This window comes from Bos mutus, chromosome 27 (assembly GCF_027580195.1).
Source record: "Bos mutus isolate GX-2022 chromosome 27, NWIPB_WYAK_1.1, whole genome shotgun sequence".
Classification (NCBI taxonomy): Eukaryota; Metazoa; Chordata; class Mammalia; order Artiodactyla; family Bovidae; genus Bos; species Bos mutus.
The window spans coordinates 37,816,372-37,829,385 of NC_091643.1; the positions used below are offsets into that span (position 1 = coordinate 37,816,372).

Genomic DNA, 13,014 nt, shown 5'->3' on the forward strand with positions numbered 1-13,014 from the left:
TGAAGATATTTATCTTTTTTTGGTCTTGAGAAAGTTTATAAATCTTTCTACTGTAAAGCATATCTGTATTGAAAGGTAAGATATTTAATATTGAATATATCTGAATAGAAATTTGCAGTTGATTTCCAGATTTTGAAAGGGAGAAGCAGGGAGGGGTGAAGGTTTAGCTCAAAACAGAAACTGGAGCGTAATGGATCCTCTGATTCTCACATGTTACCAGATTAATTATAGAAATTCATCTAAGGAATTATAAGGAAGCAGACCAGGTGGGGTTGCTTGGGAGTTAAGTAAGCAGAATTCAAAACAAAAACTTTTTTGCATTGACTCGCCAGCATGTACTATAAATTACTCCTGTAATGGATTGCTATGACTTTATTTCTCAGAGCTTACTTAGGAAAGAAAAAGATAGCAACAGTGTTGGTCATTGGCTTAAATACATTTATGAATCATTCAATTGTTTTATATGGTTTATTTAATTAAGCTGATAGCACGGAAAATCATTTTGGTCGATAGATGCTGTTACTTATGGCTCAAGTTCCCCTAATTTTGGAGAAGAATTGTTCCTTTAAATTCATATTAAAAACCTCCTGTATTTATCAGTTCATATTTAACTAAGGATGCTAGGTATTATTTGTGCATTTACATGGCAGGCATGCACTTAGCATGCTCCTTTCTAGCCTGCTCTCAATCCTGTCTCACAGGTAGTATTTTTCCTATTTTATGAGCAAATTGACCCGCAGAGAGTTTAGGTCCTCCCTGAAGGCTACCATCCTAATCTGGGGTTCAAGGCCAGGCCTGCCAAGTCCCTCAGTCTTTTTCCTCCATGACCCTTCTGGGCTCCAACCTGCATCTCATCTCTCTCTTCCTCCTGGTCTCCATTTCTCTCACCTCCTCCTCCTCTAGCCCATCCCACTGCTTTTAGGCCACAAGCAGCAGGGCTCCTGGGCAGGTGAGCAGAGCTGAGTTCATCCAGGAAAATATTAGTAACAGGGAAGTGGCTCTCAGAAGACTGACCCCTGCCTTTCAGGCCAAGGGAGCCCTCGCCTGCACCATCTATTCCCAGTGGGTTTCTCACTGACCACCACCCACACTCTCCCGCAGACCGTGTGACATTTAACTCCCCTTTCATGCCAGTGGAGGTCTTATGAATAGAGATAATATAGCAAATGCACATACAAAACTCTGGCTTCAGTTTTTTTTTTTTCTTCCACCGTAAAGGACTTGAGGCTTGGTGATAAAGAAAATGACAATGGGTACAGAAAGCTCTGTGACCATCTTGGAGGAGAATAGGGGGCTGTGATGGGTAGTGAATTCAGTAAACACTTACATTTCTTTATTTTGGCCCTGATGTGGCCTATTTTCTGAATGATGCTTTTCCATTTTTTCTGTCTTTTGTGAACAACAGCAAGCAATGCTGAATGGTCCAGAAGACTAATGAAATCATTTTGATGGATAAATTGTATGTAAAATAGGAATATCTAGTACCCCTCAGTTGTAAGTATTATGAATTTTGCTGCCCCTTACAGTCTTAATAGTTTACTAGAAAGAAATGTGTCCAAAAATGAATCCAAAAGCCCATTTCTGTAGACTGTTCTGAGTGCCAGCATCTGGTTAATGCCCATATTAGCCAGTGGCGGTGGAAGAACGGGCGGTGATAGATCAGCCTCATACAATTCAGCACACAGCGTTCAGTGATAAATTAAGGATAATGACATTTATTAACCCATTATACAGGAGGGAGCATTATAAATCATTATAAATATTATAAATGAATATTTAAATTCAAACATGTATTTAAGCATTGATTACTTAAAACGTTGTTAATTTACTACTGCTGTGCTCAGTAAATGAACACAGTGGTTTTACACAGGCAGTCTGTTTGGAAAGTTAATAATTTGCTTATTTAAGCATTCACCATGAAAACTGATATATGTTCTGAAGGCCTCCAGAGTTGTGCTCTGCAGTCAAATTGTTTAATGATAAAACAAACAATTGCGTATGATTTTGAAAGCATTGAATTTTATCTTCATAGATGGAACTGGAAACATAAGTGTTTCCCCCAAAGACTTACTTATGATGGTGACTTTAGCATTTTATTTTGTGAGAACATAAGGCTTCAATTCTTATAAATTATTATTTTCCTGCCAGATTTGCTCTGTTAACAAATATTTATTGGGGTACACTAATTCAATTCTGCTTTTAATATGATATGGGAGTGTTGCATCCTGGAAAGAAACAATACCCCAAACCTAATAAAAGATAATTCTTTGTTCAGTTGATAATTCAAAGAATTGGATGTTGAGCTTATTAATTTCTTGGATAAGCAGGAAATAATGCTGGATGGAAAGGCAAAACAAGGGCAATGGAGATGTAACAATTCAGTTCTGGAACTAGACTATCTGGCTCTTTTTAAATGTTTTCCTTTCTTCCAGAGCTTTCACTTCCTCAACTTTAAAACAGAAATAATAATGAAACGTACCTCGAAGAGTTGGTGCCGGGTGCGTGCATGCTCCTCTGTGTCTGACTCTTTGAGACCTAATGGACTGTAGCCTGCCAGGCTCCTCTGTCCATGGGATTCTCCAGGCAAAAATACTGGAGTGGGTTGCCATTTCCATAGGGTTAAAAAGAGTTGACAACAACCACCACCATAAAGGTTTGCTTTAACTCACAGATTTTTGTTTTCTTTCTTTTCTGGAAGGTTCCTGGGCAGATCGGTCACCACTACATGAAGCAGCCAGTCAAGGTCGTCTTCTAGCTCTGAGAACATTATTATCACAGGTAAAATATAACATATAATTTTATAATGCAATATATTATAATACATAAGTTTATGATTAACCTATAGTTTAAAATATGTCTCTGTTCCCTGAGCATACAGCATTCATTATCAATAGTAATCAACTCAAAAACAACAAAATTGCTTGATAACTTTTACTAGCTTTTTATTTTAACTCATCAGATCAGATCAGATCAGTCGCTCAGTCGTGTCCGACTCTTTGCGACCCCATGAATCGCAGCACGCCAGGCCTCCCTGTCCATCACCAACTCCCAGAGTTCACACAGACTCACGTCCATCGAGTCAGTGATGCCATCCAGCCATCTCATCCTCTGTTGTCCCCTTCTCCTCTTGCCCCCAATCCTTCCCAGCATCAGAGTCTTTTCCAATGAGTCAACTCTTTGCATGAGGTGGCCAAAGTACTGGAGTTTCAGCTTTAGCATCATTCCTTCCAAAGAAATGCCAGGGCTGATCTCCTTCAGAATGGACTGGTTGGATCTCCTTGCAGTCCAAGGGACTCTCAGGAATCTTCTCCAACACCACAGTTCAAAAGCATCAATTCTCCGGTGCTCAGCCTTCTTCACAGTCCAGCTCTCACATCCATACATGACCACAGCAAAAACCAAAGCCTTGACTAGACGGACCTTTGTTGGCAAAGTAATGTCTGCTTTTGAATATGCTATCTAGGTTGGTCATAACTTTCCTTCCAAGGAGTAAGTGTCTTTTAATTTCATGGCTGCAGTCACCATCTGTAGTGATTTTGGAGCCCAGAAAAATAAAGTCTGACACTGTTTCCACTGTTTCCCCATCTATTTCCCATGAAGTGATGGGACCGGATGCCATGATCTTCGTTTTCTGAATATTGAGCTTTAAGCCAACTTTTTCACTTTCCACTTTCACTTTCATCAAGAGGCTTTTTAGTTCGTCTTCACTTTCTGCCATAAGGTGGTGTCATCTGCATATCTGAGGTTATTGATATTTCTCCCAGCAATCTTGATTCCAGCTTGTGTTTCTTCCAGTCCAGCGTTTCTCCTGATGTACTCTGCATATAAGTTAAATAAACAGGGTGACAATATACAGCCTTGACGTACTCTTTTTCCTATTTGGAACCAGTCTGTTGTTCCATGTCCAGTTCTAACTGTTGCTTCCTGACCTGCATACAAATTTCTCAAGAAGTAGATCAGGTGGTCTGGTATTCCCATCTCTTTCAGAATTTTCCACAGTTTATTGTGATCCACACAGTCAAAGGCTTTGGCATAGTCAATAAAGCAGAAATAGATGTTTTTCTGGAACTCTCTTGATTTTTCCATGATCCAGCAGATGTTGGAAATTTGATCTCTGGTTCCTCTGCCTTTTCTAAAACCAATATTGTTAGCCAAATCCATAGTTTCTCATTTATCTTTTGAAACATCTTTTAAAACATTTTGGTATAGTTTTATGCCTTAGTATTTCAAATTCTCACACAGTATATTTGTTCATTGATAGACATATTTCAGCACTAAGTAATTGGATATATGTATTATTCATCACACATTTTAAATATGCTTACATCGGTACAATGGTGTGCAGTTAATTGCAGGCTTAGTTCGGTCATAAAATATCCAAGAAAGGATAATCAGACCAGATGCTGTAACAGTGCTTTTTTACATTATGGTAATCTGTAGTATGTTATGGGGATTTGCCTATGAACGCCACAGAACAGTCATTTTTACACCTCTCTGATCATCAGACTCACTGGAGGAAAAAAAGGCACAGATTCCTTTTAAAGTATAAGGGACTCTGGCTTGGCCAATGGGATATGAATGCACACCCAGATCCAGAAGTCCTTGCCTTGGTGCTTCTCAGAATCAGGGAGACAGGAGTTTTCTCAGATGACTATGAGGGGAGAAAGGGTTGTGTCACTCACTTGAAGTAACACTGCCCTGGGCTCCGGTCACCTGGACTCCTGGCTGGCACTTGAAGTGAACCACAGCATGTCAGAGATTCCCTTTACTCACCTGTGAACTGAGGTTGCAGAACAAGACACTCCTTAGGGCCTTCCAGTTCTGGGATATGTGATTTGGTCATTACTTGATGAAATATACAATAAAAACTGCAAAACCATCACTAACTGCTGAAGGGCAACCCCTCTGAAAGGGTCACACAGTTCTTGGAGAGGAGGAGTCTTAGGAGATTTGTAAGCGCATGTCCACAGACAGGCCAGCTGAGAGGGTCAGAGGCTGTGTCCGGAGCCCTTGTGAGACGGAACCTGGACCTTTCAGAGGCTTCTGTCATCAGTCACCCTCATGGGCAGTGGCTGGGAATCAGCTCTCCAGGTCTGGCTGCAGACCAGCCAATCTGAAACCTCTGACAGGGTGATTCAAGGGATCTTAAAAAATCGACACTCGTTAGTAGCAAAGATTTGGGGTGATATTTATTTTCTTGCCTTCACTTCAAGATTCTTCGTGTCCTTCCTGGTGTTGTTATAGATCATGGTAACCTATAAGATGCTATGGGGCTTTGACCACGAAAATCTTCCTGTGACGATGGTAGTATGACTGTCGATAGAGTGAATTACCAAATATAGCAGGAAGGCAAGGAACCTTTTTTCCCTAGCAATAGTTAAATATTTTAGCTGATATCATTATAGTCTATTTGGAATAAAAATATTTAGATTTTACTTAATTTTGATTGAATAATAAAATAAGACATTTTCTGTATGCTGGGCATTTTAATCATTATTGTTTTGCATGTATCATCTCATTTAATTGTACCAATATATTTAGAGGTTAGAGTAGCAATCCAAATTTAAAAAGATACTGCATTATGGCGCTTCAAACTCACATCTAACTGACTCTGTATTGAGACTTGTTAACCACCAGCATATAATCTAGTTGATGGGGCTCAGAGCAAGCTGCCCTAAATATGTCAAGGTGGCTCAGAATCTGTTGGACAAACCACTTAAGGCTGTGTGGGATGCAATATGATGGTTACAACAGTTTGATTCAGGGGATCTGACAGCTGCGTGAATCTGGGCATTTGAACTGGTCAAGCCTGCTAAACTGAAACCCAATTTTCCTGAGATGTTCTGGTCTTTGCTATCACCTTCTAATGACAATTCACACAGGGCATTTTTATCTGACTTTCTGCTCACGTTTCAAAATTACTGATGTCATATTTAGGGTTATAATGTCAACGCAGTGACCATAGACCATGTCACGCCGTTACACGAAGCCTGCCTTGGAGATCACGTGGCCTGTGCCAGGACGCTTCTGCAAGCCGGAGCCAACGTAAGTGGCCCGAAAAGCGTTCCCCGTCCCACATGGGCTGACTGAGAGAAGCAGGCAAAGTCCTCATTTTGCTTCTCTTGCCTTCTTGCTTTCCTTCTTAGTAGTTTTCAAAAATGGAACAAAAAGAGAGCTCTCAAATTGCCCGCTAGCACTCCAAGCACGATTTCCAATCTTTGTAAAAGATGGGTAGCACGCTGCAGGGTATGGAGTATCCCTTAGGCTATTTCCTGCTTTTGCAATTCCAAATAACAATAGATGAACATCTTTAAGCTATAATGTGTGCTCATCTTTTGAATTTTTTTTTTTAGATAAATTCTCAGAAATAAGATTTCCAATTTCAGCTGCCAGCCAGCAAAGTGGCTTCATCACTATTACATTTGTACATTTTTTCCCTAACTATAAAGTACCTAATTATTTAACTCATTTCTGTGTATTTGATTCTAGAGTATTTTTTTTTTCTCAGAATTCCACTAGTTGCATGCCCACTCCTGTGGATTATCCACCACATCATGTTTCTATTTATCCCTTAGCATTTTCAAGCTCTGCTTACGGATGTGTGTGTGAGCTTAAATAGCTCACGTTTGCTGCACACACCTTCTCAGTTAATATGTTTGCTGTCACGTTTGCTGCACACACCTTCTCAGTTAATATCTGTTTCTACGCACATACCTGTTTTAAATGCCTGACAGGAATGGCGAGTGGTTCTGTGACTCTCATTCTCAGAGCTCTGGTTTGGTTTAGGTAAACGCGATCACCATAGATGGCGTGACCCCCTTATTCAACGCGTGCTCACAGGGCAGCACCAGCTGCACAGAGCTGCTCCTGGAATATGGCGCCAAACCCCAGCTGGAGTCCTGCCTTCCTTCCCCTACGCACGAGGCAGCCAGCAAAGGTGACTGTGACTGGGTGAAGGGACAAGGGGAGAAAGCTCCTTCAGCCACAGGCATAGTGAATGAGGCTGCAGGGAGAAGCCTGGGGCGGGGCGGGGGTGGGCAGCTGTGTGTTGGAGGTGGGGGGACAGGTCTTCAGGAGACGCAAACTCACCTGTACTTTGTGTTGGCAGGTCACCACGAATGCCTGGAAATCCTGATATCCTGGGGTGTAGATGTTGACCAAGACATTCCTCATCTGGGAACCCCTCTGTATGTAGCTTGCATGTCCCAGCAGTTCCATTGTGTCCGGAAGCTTCTTTACGCTGGTAATTTTCTATATCCCATCTTCCATTCTGTCTGTACACACAAGCAGTTCTTCAGCTTCGTATTGACTTCTCTAAATAAGCTTCTTTAAAAATTACACCTTATGGATAAAAATGTTCTTATTCTAAGCATCCTCACCTATAACTCTAAAATCCATAGAAGGAAGCACATTTGTGGTAACTCCACTTGATCTCAAAACTCCAAAAGTCCTACCTATAAAAGGTCATAAAATTAAAATCCTCAAGGTTGGATATAATGGTGCCAAATAGCTCTATCTCTGTGAGCAAACCTATCAAAAGAAATGTTAGGGATTATAACTGCTTCCCTGAAGAAGGAAATGGCAACCTACTCCAGTAAAAATACTCCTGAAAAATTCCATGGACTGAGGAGTCTGGTAGGCCACAGTTCACGGGGTCGCAAAGAATCTGACACGACTGAGCGAATTCACTTCACTTCACTTATAACTGCTTAGGTAACCTTGTCTTTCAAGACTTTGCCCCGTTTTGTAATTTACCCAAAAAGATTTAATACCCTTTCACTTTATTGAAACAAGCCAATTCCTTAACGTTCAGCTTCAGCCCTAAGAAACTATTCATAATCTTCTGAGAACATGTGGTATTTTCCACTCTAGGACTGCGAGCCCTTTTAAGATATGAATTATATCTTTTTTTCCATCAACTCTTCCCTCTAGCCCAATGCCTCTCATGTGGCAGGTGCTCAAAATATACATAAAATGAATAAATGGATTTCTGTGGTTTTTATTGTTTATGACACTCATTCAGACTCTGATATATGAAAGTGAAAGTATTAATCACTCAGTCCAACTTTTTGCGACCCCATGGACTGTAGCCCTCCAGACTCCTCTGCCCATGGGATTTTCCAGGCAAGAATACTAGAGTGGGTTGCCATTCCCTTCTCCAGGGGATCTTCCCAACTCAGGGATGGAACTTGGGTCTCGCACATTGCAGGCAGATTCTTTACCATCTGAGCCACCAGGGAAGTCACATATATTTTTAGTAATCCTATTATGTGTTACGGAGGAGCCTGGAAGGCTGCAGTCCATGGGGTCACTGAGGGTCGGACACGACTGAGCGACTTCACTTTCACTTTTCACTTTCATGCATTGGAGAAGGAAATGGCAACCCACTCCAGTGTTCTTGCCTGGAGAATCCCAGGGATGGGGGAGCCTGGTGGGCTGCTATCTATGGGGTCGCACAGAGTCGGACACGACTGAAGCAACTTAGCAGCAGCAGCAGCACTTCATCTTGGCTAAATTATAGACTTCTTCAAGCAGTGTCTGTATCCATATTTCTTTCTCTTTATACCTAGTAAGAGTCTTAAATGTGAGTTCTGCTAATAATGGCTGGCAGATAGTTATTTTCTGGCTATGGTCACCCATAAATTTGTATAACCAGAAGAGTTTATTCTTTACAACCTGCTTTATTTTGCTTGCAATATTATTCTCTTCCCGATATTTTATATTGGGTAAAAAAAAAAACAAAAAACAAAAAAACTGAAGCAGTATTGTTAATAATTGTGGATTGGTTGTTATTTTCAGGCTCTGATCGCCCATAAAATTGGTATAACCGATGAAATGTATGCTTCCCCTGTGGAGATTTTGTTATGAAATATATTTTTTCACTAAATCTTTTACATTTGATTTAAAAATATTGAAAACAAATACATTTACTGAAACTTGAGAGTATCAGGAGGGCCATAGAGGGACTCATGAAATGTGTTGCTTCTTATAAACATCATCAGTTTTATTGATGGTGTCAGAAAGCAGAGCTGAGAAGGACTTAATGGATTTTTATTAACAGGCCTGTCTTGGTGGTGTAACTTTTTATGCATTGGAAAATGGGATCATTATTCTTTACAGTACTAAACAGCACATATTCACTGCACGTGTGTCAAATGACCACTATGTGCCAGGGCTTTGCACCAAGATAAAATAACTGTGTAATAGGTAATTTAACATGTAAGGATATTTTAATACAAGCATTTTAAAAACGTACTTTGCATGCAGAAATATAATGTGCTTTTCTACTTAAAAGGCTCAGTGCCTTTATATATATACTGAATTAAACTACCTGAGTGAGAGGGGGATGAATTTGTGTACATTTTACCCAAAGAGCTCACGTATCTATAGTCATAAGTTTTCTGAGAAACCAAAGAGTTCTATTGCCCTAAAATAAATGAAAAGAACAATAAGCTCTTGAATAATCCTAAGAATGATCCATTGTGAGGAAAATGGATATGTCAACCTAATTGTGCACTATAAATACTAGTTAATATGATTACTTTGGGAATTGTTTAAAATTTTTTTTTAAATAATTTATTATGAAATTTTTCAAGCATAGAGAAAAATATTAGAGGACTTAACAAAAGTGTGAACTCTCCATCCAGGTGTATTGCATTTTAAGATTCAATACATGTATGTATGAAGCATATTTATGAAATCTGCATTGTGCATATATATTGCATACAAAGAAGTAGCTCATTACAGAGAATTGAGGTCCTCTTTGTGGCTGACACACTGGCCTCCCCTTGCTGAGGTAGGTGATTCGTCTCACAAACCATCACTCCTCATTTCCATGTAGGTGCTGATGTACAAAAAGGCAAATATTGGGATACTCCATTACACGCTGCTGCTCAACAGTCCTGTACAGAAATTGTAAACTTACTGCTAGAATTTGGAGCGGATATCAACGCCAAAAACACAGATCTTCTGCGACCTGTCGACGTAGCGACTTCTAATAGTCTGGTGGAAAGATTATTGCTTCAACATGAAGGTAAGAAGAATCTACGAGGGCATTAAAAACATTTTGAAGGGCTTGAGATAGATGAAATTAGAAGACTTTTTGTTGGCATGTAAAATAACAATGACATAGCATTTGGAATATTTTTTGAAGGAAGATAACTTTTTAACTTGGGTTGCATCCATAAAGAAGGTATCATGAGGATTTTTATTTTCTTTGTTCTCATCTTACCTAAATTCTGTATTCCTTCAGTTTAAGTTAAATATATTATTTTTTGACAGTAAATAATATGTTGATTCTGTTTAAATAAATATATATTTATTAATATATATCTTGAAATATGCCCCATTTTATAAGGATGTGCATCATCAATAGTGTGTTATAGAAACATAATCATGAAGTATTTTTATTCTAAAACAGAAATTCTAAAGCCTGGTCTAGACACTAGAGAAAAATTTGCTTTGGCTTAAATAGTTAATCTAATTTGAGGAAAAAAAGTTTTTTTAATTCCCCTTTTAGTGCATAAACTTCTTGGAGCTTTTGATTTATATGTCCTGCATAAAGCAGGAGATTTATATCTCCTTCAAAAAGCAAAAAGCCTTGTTTTTGAGGCTTTATAAACAACAATAATTTCATAAGCCCGAAGAGTAAAATATTTTAAAGAACATGCATGGATTATATCTCAATTATAATAAAGTCTTACAAATAAAAGCAATACACATATGCTTATATGAATATCCCTAGGTTAATGGGTTTCCCAGGTGGTGTAGTGGTAAAGTGTACACTTACATTGCCGGGTTCGGTCCCTGGGTTGTGAAGATCGCCTGGAGGAGGAAATGGCAACCCACTCCAGTGTTCTTGCCTGGAAATTCCATGGACAGAGGAACTTGGTGAGCTACAGTCCATGGGGTGGCAAAGAGTCAGACAAAACTGAGCATGTACAAACGCACAATGGTTATACTGCCCTAATTTATTGCAAAGCACTGTCTTTTTTTTTGTGGTTTGATTTCATGTGTCTTACAACACAGAAAAATCCATTTTGATTTTAATAAACAAATACTTTCACGTTTCTTACAGCCACCCCAAGCTCTCTATGCCAGCTCTGCAGACTCTGTATCAGAAACTACATCGGTAGACCAAGATTACACCTTATCCCACAGCTCCAGCTGCCAACGTTATTGCAGAACTTCTTACAGTATCGATAAGGGAGTAAAATAATTCTAAATGTCTGAAAATCATAAATTTCTATTTCATCTGCATAGTGTGTATTTCATATTAAAACATGCTAAAGAGATGGTAGAGATATGAGAATACCCGGGAAGTTAGTGAAATAGCAATTTTAGTTAAAGTGTACTAGTGCATAGTATGTTTCATGCATTTTTACTGTTTTTGGACTATAATATGTTTCAAGTATCTATATGAACCCTTACTAAAAGTATTCATATATTTTTGAAGGTCTAGATTCTTCGACGAATGTTTATGCTTCTGTTTTGGCCTCTGTAATTGATTATTTCTATATTGTTGACATTAATACAAAATATGAGTATGGTTTAGAAAAGAGCAGCTCATATATTTTTTGAAATAAAGATGACTGTCATTCAGGAAACCCACTATGTTAAATGTTCACTTATCATTATAATGATCAATTCAGTAAAGAGAAGACGAATCGCCCCTTTCCTGCAAAGGTCCCAGTGGTCACTTCACTGCCTTAGGTAAACCTGTTTCAGAAACTGGCAGGACTAGAATGATCACTACAGCTCTCTCACCCTAAGAAGTCTGGAACATTACACACCTGCTCAGTGTATTTGAAGACCCTTTCCTACTCATGAGTGGTCTCTCAGGGTCTCTCTTCTGTGCTTTTATACATATCACCCCAGCCTCCTCCATTCAGAGGCTGTCAGGAGCTGGTGAGACTTGGACCAGGAAAATGAACTTCACATCTAGTTGATAAAGAGGCCCTGGCTCACACTCTAGGGATCAGGGGGGCCCAAGGCTGTAGAAGGTGGAAGATAAAAAATGCCTTAAAATGTGGGGTTTTCAAAGAAAAGGAAAAAGGGTATTACTTAGCAAACACAGAAACCTTAGGAAATGTCCCCCATCTGTGGACCTTCACTGTGGTGTTTCTAATTCTTGCGCAAAACAAGGGTTCAGCATAGACGATACTATAAAGGGATGCTGTACATAAGAAGGTTTCCTCTGTGGGGTTTATTCTCTTCTGCTTAATGTATTTGAGTGCAATATAAAAAGTAATTCAAAAATAAAATTAAACATTAAAAAAACTCTCTGTGCCTATTTTGTAGTTTAAACTATTTGAATTTATAAGATAATAAGATACTTATAACACTGTGTAAAGTAGAAGAAAATACTTGGATGAGTCCTATAAATTTATCAAATTTTGATAAAACATTTTGATAATCCGGGGCCTATTTTCCTTTTTACTTAATTCTTGACTGACTGCCAGAGACCTGTGGGAAATAAACTATTGTTGTATATAAACCCAAAGTTATTAAGACTACATTTTTAAAGAATCATTCTAGATTTTCAAAAGTCAAAATATGGTTGTGGCATTTTTTTTTAAATGTCTTCTATGTGGCTAGAGACTTTTAAATTAGTCTGTTTTACAAAATATCTCAGTTTAATAAATTCGTAATATCCTCAGAATAATATGCATTTAACCTTTTTTTTAATTATAGAGTAACCCTATTAAACATAATCACATATTAAAATTGCTTTTCAGTAAAACAGTGTCTACTAGTATTTTTCCTGAGCAAGAAGTCATCTTAGGGTACAAGGCATCCCTCTTAATTGGTCTTATGTCAGTAAGAGAAGCAAATATCAAATATTAAAATAAAAATTGACACTTGGAAAGTTTTAGAGTGCTGGTACCTTGTATATTAGCTTGAGTATGATTATCGTATCAAAGAAATGTTCTAATTTAAACACATCATATGTATGTTACTATATTAAAGTGTGATGGTTATCCCTGGAATAAACCAGTTTTTTTTCTGTTCTAA

General features: G+C 38.6%; 1 protein-coding gene across 1 annotated transcript in view; it reads left to right on the forward strand.

Annotated features, from left to right (window-relative positions):
- The window catches only part of ASB5 (ankyrin repeat and SOCS box containing 5), a 41,305-nt gene extending 28,291 nt beyond the window's left edge, over positions 1-13,014 (forward strand). The window contains exons 2-7 of the mRNA XM_005910467.2: positions 2,699-2,778; positions 5,938-6,045; positions 6,787-6,937; positions 7,109-7,243; positions 9,842-10,033; positions 11,078-13,014. Of these exons, the coding sequence (XP_005910529.1) occupies positions 2,699-2,778; positions 5,938-6,045; positions 6,787-6,937; positions 7,109-7,243; positions 9,842-10,033; positions 11,078-11,205 (794 nt within the window). The 3' untranslated portion in view covers positions 11,206-13,014. The remainder of the gene's footprint in view (positions 1-2,698; positions 2,779-5,937; positions 6,046-6,786; positions 6,938-7,108; positions 7,244-9,841; positions 10,034-11,077) is intronic.